Source organism: Limulus polyphemus, unplaced genomic scaffold (assembly GCF_000517525.1).
Source record: "Limulus polyphemus unplaced genomic scaffold, Limulus_polyphemus-2.1.2 Scaffold2378, whole genome shotgun sequence".
In the NCBI taxonomy this organism is placed as follows: Eukaryota; Metazoa; Arthropoda; class Merostomata; order Xiphosura; family Limulidae; genus Limulus; species Limulus polyphemus.
Window position 1 is genome coordinate 183,385 of NW_013667988.1, and position 9,109 is coordinate 192,493.

General features: G+C 31.3%; 1 protein-coding gene across 1 annotated transcript in view; it reads left to right on the plus strand.

Annotated features, from left to right (window-relative positions):
- The window catches only part of LOC106466770 (GTPase HRas-like), a 32,493-nt gene extending 24,297 nt beyond the window's left edge, over nucleotides 1–8,196 (plus strand). Inside the window, exons 6-10 of the mRNA XM_013927069.2 lie at nucleotides 2,117–2,156; nucleotides 3,645–3,805; nucleotides 4,896–4,970; nucleotides 5,934–7,435; nucleotides 7,541–8,196. Coding sequence (XP_013782523.1) covers nucleotides 2,117–2,156; nucleotides 3,645–3,805; nucleotides 4,896–4,967 — 273 coding nt within the window. The 3' untranslated portion in view covers nucleotides 4,968–4,970; nucleotides 5,934–7,435; nucleotides 7,541–8,196. The remainder of the gene's footprint in view (nucleotides 1–2,116; nucleotides 2,157–3,644; nucleotides 3,806–4,895; nucleotides 4,971–5,933; nucleotides 7,436–7,540) is intronic.
- Nucleotides 8,197–9,109: the final 913 nt, after the last annotated feature.

Below are 9,109 nucleotides of genomic sequence, written 5' to 3' on the forward strand. Positions count from 1 at the left end.
TTGCTACAGAGGCATTGTTTCCCTTCTTGTATTCAAACAGCATTACATGCCGAATGTGTGTGTCATTGTGTGCCGTCACTGTAAGGGATTAGAGTATACTAAACTTTACACATTATACAGGCTACACTAACTTGATGTTTAGATGGTTCGTTTAACTATTATATGAGAAGTACGTTTTTTGGGGTAGTGGTTAATGAAAATGTTCTAAAACACAACATTAATTTTTTTGAACTACCTAATATTTCCTTTACCTACATTTCTGATCACTTTATTTTCATTTTTACTGAAACCTTTAATAACATGAATTTTTTCTTGTGTTAGTAAGTTTCTTCCAGAGTGATAATTGTTAAAAATTTTCAGTCAATGCTCCTTACTTGAGTTCTTATGCTGTTAAAAGGTTCATTGTTTTTTGTTCATACAGTTGCTGTAGCAACTATTGAAAACTCAGTTATGATCCTCAAATTCAAGCCTTTTGTTGGAATACAAACACATTTTTCTAACTGAAAACATCAATAGAAAAATTAAAATTTACTTCATCAGGATGATCTATACACTATGAACCATGCACTGAACATATAAATATAGACGAGGACACTTTCAAATCCTCAAATAGGCAAATAATGAACAGGAACAAATATAGATGATACTTTCAAATGTTCAAAAAGGCAAGTAATGAACAAGAACAAATATAGGTGATACTTTCAAAACCCCAAAAAGGCAAATAATGAACAGGAACAAATATAGATGATACTTTCAAATCCTCAAAAAGGCAAATAATGAACAGGAACAAATATAGATGATACTTTCAAATCCTCAAAAAGGCAAATAATCAACAGGAACAAATATAGATGATATATTCAAATCCTTAAAAAGGCAAATAATCAACAGGAACAAATACAGATGATACTTTTAAATCCTCAAAAAGGCAAATAGTGTAATGAACAGGAACTGCACATATAGGAAATTGATAAATAGACTACAACCAAAGTTGAATGAACAGAATAGTGAGTTTGCTTATTACTATCTCTATTATCAGAAGTTGCTGATATTTTTACTATATATATCCCAGGTTTATCATTTCAAATTGTTCATAAATTCAAAAAACAAAACAAACAACTTATTGCCATTTGCAGACCATTGACTAAATTAGTCAAATATTAGATAATATAAAGTTCAGTGTGAATGTGGGTTGTGCATACATTGGTCAAACTAGACAAATGAACGTAATAGAAATGTTAAAAACAAAAGTGAAAACTCTGCATTAATTGAACATGTAAATTATATTGGACAAATCATCCAGTGAGAAAATAATGGTTATTTTGGCTCAACCGATTAATAATACTGCTATAAATATTAGAGAAGTCATTGAAATAATGAAACACAGCAAAAACAACTTGATCTTAAATAAGGATGAAGGGTTAGAAAATCAGAAAGTATTTTGAATTGTAAAGTAGTAGCCACATGATCATAGTTTTTGTACTTATATAGCACACTGTAACTGTTTTTCACACTCCTGAAGATGATGTGAAATCACATTGAAACATGTAGAGTGACTTTTACACCGCTGATCGGTTGAAATAAAGATTTTAATTGTGTATTATAAAATGTTTTTCGTTTGTGGATTTTAATATTTTAAATCTATACACAAGTTCCTTGAATTTTAAACTTTTTAAAATTTAATTATAATAAGAGGTAGGTTACTAGAGTTGTTAAGGTCATCCTGTGAATCAAATGTAGCGATCAAGGGAGGAATTTTACAAGGTTTGCTGATAATAATAAATCAAACATTTTATGTTTTGTAATTGTTTGCATTTAATCAACTAGTAAATTTCTACATTGCTTTTTGTTGGGGAATTTTTGTAAATTTTACTTTTGAAATTTCCCTATTTTTTGCACTATTCATCTGAAATGTAAACTTTATCGAAGTACTAATAACTGAAACTTTTCAAAATATTTCTTCCTCATTTCGAAAAATTAGATTTGTATTAGTTCTATGAAACTTCCACTTGTATGATTAATAAGTTTGTCTTTTATGGATTTGATAAAATAAGTGTAAAAGATAAATACCAAAACCTTAATATTCCTTACCAAGAGTGTTTATAATTTTTACTTTCAGATAAAACGTGTAAAAGATGCAGATGATGTCCCTATGGTCTGTAAGTATACAAAATTCCTTACAAGGTTGATTCATCTTTCCTGCACCTATCTGTAATATAGTTTAAAATGCAAGGAAAATTGGACTGGTTTCTGTCCTAAAGTTATGATGTTTGTATTGATATTCTACTCTTGATCATTCTCTGAAGAAATGTCTTTTTAAAAAATTCAGAGTTATCAGAAGCTCACAACTCTCAACCAGCATAAGATTTAACAACTTTATAATTGGTTTCAAAGGTTGACACATCTGTCAAACACAAGATTGAACAAGTTTGCAAAGGGGCCGGGTGTAGCCTAGTTGTTAGTGTACCAGGCTGTGGTTTTGAGATTCTGTGTTTCGTGCCCCGTAACTGACAAAGAACATTGTGCTCTGCTGTTTGGGGGATTGGATGTGTTATAAAAGTGACAGTCAACTATTTGACCATAATAGCCCAAGAAGTTGCTGTATGCTATTGACTAGCTATCTTCCTTTTTTGTCTGTAATTACAAAATTAGAGAAAGCTTGTATTGATATCCCTTGAATAGCTTTATTCAAAATTCAGCAAACAAACAAACAGCATGCAAAGGTGTACACAACTATAAACAATATAAGATTTAACAACTTTGTAGTTAGTTGGTTTTTATCATCAAACAACATAAGATTTAGCACTTGCATAATCAGTTACCAAAAGATGATACAATTATTGATCAAAATAAGATTAAGCACCTTCAAAATGTGACACAAATTGTCAAACAACAGAAGGTTTAGCACTTTCAAAAGGTGACACAATTGTCAAACAACAGAAGGTTTAGCACCTTCATAATTGGAGAACTTCTCTATCAAGATAAGCTTTTGTACCTTAGTGATCAGTAAGATGATTGTTACCACTGTCAACAAACGAGATTTTTACTGTGTACTGCTTCAGTCATCAAGAGGTTTCTACTTTGTTAATTAATAAGTTGCTAAGCATCACCTTGGTCAACAAGATGTTTTCACTTTTATATTCAGTTTCTAAATGTTTGTTAACACTTCAGTCAACAAAAGATCTTAATCCTGGTATTTAATTGGTAAATACTTGGCAATACTTCAGTCAGCAAGGTATATTTACTTTGGTATTCAGTTTCTAAATGTTTGTTAACACTTCTGTCAACAAAAGATCTTAATCTTGGTATTTAATTGGTAAATACTTGGCAATACTTCAGTCAGCAAGGTATATTTACTTTGGTATTCAGTTTCTAAATGCTTGGCACCATTTTTTTTAAGTTTTTACAAATAATGTATAACAGTGATTAAAATAAAGTTATCCTAAAGGTTTTCGTTTCTTATTTTTTTAAGTAGGTTTTAATTATGTATTTATCATGATGCTTAAGTTGCCTGTGTTTTCATGTTTGTTTGTTAAATGATTTTTACTAAAATAAAATAAAATTACTGCTTCTAGAAATATTCCACCTAGTGTTTGGTTGCATCTCTTCAGTGAATTTTTGAAATACTTTTATATTTTTTTTTTTAGTGGTTGGAAATAAATGTGACCTTCCAACCAGAGCAGTAGACACGAAGCAGGCCACAGAAGTAGCAAAAAATTATGGAATTCCTTTCATAGAGACATCAGCAAAGACAAGAATGGGTGTAGATGATGCCTTTTACACTTTGGTTCGAGAAATACGTAGAGATGTAAGTGTAAAAGTAATTAATAATACTTTTAAGTTTCAGCAATGTTTTCTGTACTTTAGTATATTAGAAATGTATTAAGATATAAGCATAAAGTTAAACACTGAAACTTTTGTATAGTGATAAAGGTAAGTAATGAACATTTTGTGTCTTGAAGAACATGTTTTAAGCTTTGGTAAAATAAACATGCAAATATGCAATTCTAAAAGTTAAATAATGTATTTTTACAGTGTTTTATAATCAGGACTATTTGGAACTAAAATCACTCCAATAGAACTTTGTGTTTAATATCAATTAGAGAGAAATAGTTTTGTGTTTAATATCAGTTAAAGAGGAAGAACTTTGTGTTTAATATCAGTTAGAGAGAAAGAGTTTTGTGTTTAATATCAGTTAGAGAGAAAGAACTTTGTGTTTAATATCAGTTAAAGAGGAAGAACTTTGTGTTTAATATCAGTTAGAGAGAAAGAGTTTTGTGTTTAATATCAGTTAGAGAGAAAGAACTTTGTGTTTAATATCAGTTAAAGAGGAAGAACTTTGTGTTTAATATCAGTTAGAGAGAAAGAGTTTTGTGTTTAATATCAGTTAGAGAGAAATAACTTTGTGTTTAATATCAGTTAGAGAGAAAGAGTTTTGTGTTTAATATCAGTTAGAGAGAAAGAGTTTTGTGTTTAATATCAGTTAAAGAGGAAGAACTTTGTGTTTAATATCAGTTAGAGAGAAAGAGTTTTGTTTTTAATATCAATTAGAGAGAAAGAGTTTTGTGTTTAATATCAGTTAAAGAAGAAGAACTTTGTGTTTAATATCAGTTAGAGAGAAAGAGTTTTGTGTTTAATATCAGTTAAAGAAGAAGAACTTTGTGTTTAATATCAGTTAGAAAGAAAGAGTTTTGTGTTTAATATCAGTTAGAAAGAAAGAGTTTTGTGTTTAATATCAGTTAAAGAGGAAGAACTTTGTGTTTAATATCAGTTAGAGAGAAAGAGTTTTGTGTTTAATATCAGTTACAGAGGAAGAACTTTGTTTGTTTTTAGGTGTAGTTAAAGAGGAAAAGCTTTATGGAAGGAAGTAACTATGGTCTAAAATTCATTTTTTGCAGAGAGAAAGAAAGGGAAAGGATAAAAAAAAGCACAGAGATAAACCCCGGAAGAAAAAGTGTACCATTTTATAAATGGTAAGAGAAAGTTCAATGAGCTTTACAGCTGAAGAAAGTGTCTGCTTTTATCTATTTGTTAGTATGATGAAAAGTAATAAAGCTCTAGATACTTTTATAATGCACTGATGTGTAGTAATCCAGTACATAGTATGAAATAAAGTTAACTCAATTGACAAAAAGGAGGGTGTTACTAAATTTTATCACACCAACACATTCATAAAACATAAAGGCATACTGTTTCATCACACGAACAAAAACATAAAGGCATACTTAGTTTCATCACACCAACAAATACAGAAAATCATACTCTATTTCATCACAGCAACACATTAATAAAAGCATACTCTGTTTCATCACACCAACAAATACAGAAAAGCATACTCTATTTCATCACACCAACACATTAATAAAAGCATACTCTGTTTCATCACACCAACAAATACAGAAAAGCATACTCTGTTTCATTACACCAACAAATACATAAAAGCATACTTAGTTATCTCTGCTGTGTCCATTGTAAGTATCAAAACCCAATTTTTAATGAGATAAGTTGAGTCACCAGGGAGCCATTCTAAAACAAAAATTAGTGTATACATAAAAACAGTAGTAATATATTAGTGCCCAAGGTACTGACTATATGAAACTCTATATAAAACAGTTAACATGCAGGCTATCAAACAAACAAAAAAAACTTTCTACAAGGTTTCATTATTATATAACACTTGTATAATAAACATTCTATGGGAAAACTAGCATATTTAAAGTGAGAGCACCCAGACAAGCAATCTCTGTTTTCTGTAACACTTGAGAATTTTTTTTTTTAAGGAATTGTCATTATAGTGTTGAAAAAGTAAAGTTATCATACTAGATGTTATATTCACTGTGCTTATATTTAGTTTCAGTAATCTACTTGTTTCTATTTACAATTTTTCAAGTTTATTTGAATACTGTATGTAGGCTAATTCTACTTTTTTCCTTCAGTTCTTCACCATTATCTACAATCAGCAGCCCCTCCGGTGGAGCCGTCAATCATCATATCGGTACATTACGTGCAGAGCTTTACTCTTCCCTGCATCAGTTTTGGACCAATTGTTGTTACTCTATAATTGCCATCTTCATGCTTTTTCTAAGATTTTTTTCTATTTGACAGTAAAATGAACTTAATATATTTTTTGTGTTTATTATTCATGTGGATTGAAGACTCTTCGTGTAGCCCGATTCAGTCAACCATTCATGTCAGCTTTCTGTGCATCACAACATATTCCGTACATAGGTATTACTAACAGTGTACAGGTAGTTAATAGTTGCATAGAAAAATTGACATGAAAAACTAATCAGAAGTGTAATAGGAAGGAAAAGGGACACATGGTTCTTTGGATCATTTCCATGAGGGAAGAAGGGACACATGGTTCATTTCCATGAAGGAAGAAGTGACAATGGTTCATTTCATCATTTTCATGAAGGAACATATGGATCATTTCATCATTTCTATGCTCATGCTAAGAAAGTATAACCTGAACAGACTCGTGGAAATTCTGACCATATATGAAGTGAATTACCTGAAAAATCTGCAGTTAGTTACTTCCTTATTTGATGATGAGAAACCTACTTTGAGGCAATGAATTTGAAGATAGCTTGAATTGGTAATGAAGAAAAATTTATTGCAAGTTCAACATTGTATTATTTGCTATGTGAAACGTGTCATAATATTTTCTTCATTATCCATTCAAGCTGTCTTCAGACTTTATAGTTACTCCTTTAGTTAATGAAAATAGAAAAAAATAATGTTCCACCATTTGTTATTTTTAAGGCTAATCGAAGTGTATTTAATTAAAACAATATTTTCATTACTTGACAATAATATGTCACCAGTGTTTTCAGATATGGCTGGACCCTTAAATTCAAAAGGTCACATGATTTATGAAACACCCCAAGAGAAGTAAAACTTCTTAGTACCTAACTGAAATTATGTAAAACTATTAGAGCTGAACTCCAGAAGATAAATAGGTATATTGTGTATGAATAACGGGTTATCATACGATTGGTATATTGTATGTAAATAACAGGCTATACATACAGTTGGTATGTTGTATACAACTGTCAGAGCTGAACTGCAGAACATACATGATATATTGTATATAAATAACAGGCTATACATACAGTTGGTTTGTTGTGTACAACTGTCGGAGCTGAACTCCAGAACATACAGTTAGTATATTGTGTATAAATAACAGAGCTCCTTTTAACCTTGACTTACAGAAACTAAACTCTAGTCTCAGGTTTTTCACATGCTCATGAACTTAACTTTAAACTCAGATTTGCTACAGTAAATTTACCACATACTCATGAACTAAACTCTAGACACAGATTTACTGTGATGAAATTTAGATTCAGGTTTGGTATAATGATCTTACCACCTGCTCATGAACTAAACTACACAGATTTGCCACAGTAAACTTAGCACATACTCGTGAACTAAACTGGTAAGTTCATCATACCAAGTTTATGTCTAGAGTTTAGTCCATGACAATGTGGTAAGTTCATCGTATCAAATCTGTGTCCAGACATTGTCATGGACTAAACTCTAGACATAAACTTGGTATGATGAACTTACCACATGCTCACGAATTTAATATTGTAATCACTTTTCAAACACCTGCTTGTATTGTGGTTGTTTACTTCTGTTAAATTAGCTTTACTATCACAAATTTTCTTATGTGAAGAATCCATATATTTTAAAGATAACCAAATTTAAAAAAAAATCTGAATGTTAGATGTAATGAACAGACATATATGTTTCTAATTTCAAGTAACTCTTGGATACTTCAATGTATTTTATAATAATAAAATGTATACCTCTTGGTAGTTACCACAGTCAGGTTACTGGGTAGACTGCCAAGTATCTTGTCCAGTTAAATGTTACTTGCAGAACACAACTAGTTTATATTTTGTAGATCAATGAACACAAGTACTGTGCAGCTGAATTCTAGCCGATTGCTACTTATTGATTGAAGTAAAGCATTCATTTATATGATGTTATCCTGCATCTGTGTCATGAAATCATCTAAGAGCCAAGTGCTTTGAATTTTTAGTTTTCTTGAAATTGGTTTTAATTGAAACGATGTTTTGACATTCTCCAATTTTTACATAATATTTACTTGTTTCTCATTTTCCATATGATTTGCTAGTTTTTGATATTGTACTTTTAACTATGAAATCATTATAAATTGTTTTTTTGGATTTATGTTTATGAGTTCTGTCTTATTGATATATCATTTGCTCCTCTGACGAAATCATGATGCCTGAAAACAATACCTTTATTAATTGAACTCTTAAGAATAAAGGCATTATACGAGTGGTAGGTGTAAACATTTATTTAAATCTGTTATTTTAATCGTAATTATGTAGAATATTTACCACTTTCAAGTATTATAACATGAAACATGCTAGCCCTGATTGATGTGACCACCACTCATAGCTACTGTTACTTATATGGATACACTTCTCAATGATACTTTTCTCTTTCTAGCAGTTAGACTTGGTTTTCTTCTAGGTCTTAAGGTATGGGTGGGTCATAATGCACCAATGATTTGAGCTGACCCCATAGCCAAAACTCAGCATTGTAAAATTGAAGACTGTGTGGAAAATGTCTTGCTTGCTCCTCAAAAGCAATGCCTTCACAGTGTGTGTAATGTTGAGTGGAACCCAATCATGCAAGAAGACTCTTTGCCAGGTGGTTAGGGCACTTGACTCACAATCTGCAGGTCGCGGGTTCGATTCCCCATCACACCAAACATGCTCGCCCTTTCAGCCGTGGAGACATTATAATGTGTTGGTCAATCCCACTATTTGTTGGTAAAAGAGTAGCCTAAGAGTTGGCGGTAGGTGGTGATGACTAGCTGCCTTCCCTGTAATCTTACACTGCTAAATTAGGGACGGCTAGTGCAGATAGCCCTCATGTAGCTTTGTGCGAAATGAAAAACAAAACAAGAAGACTAATTTAAAACTCCTCTTCCCTGTGAGGTTCCATCAGAAACATTCACTGTGCAAGATTTACACAATTACACAAACCAGGAATCTGTGCATCTCTGAGTGGCAGTTGAGGAATGATTTTACACTATACTACAACAGCTTTAGTGTCTCATGGACGATCTTCC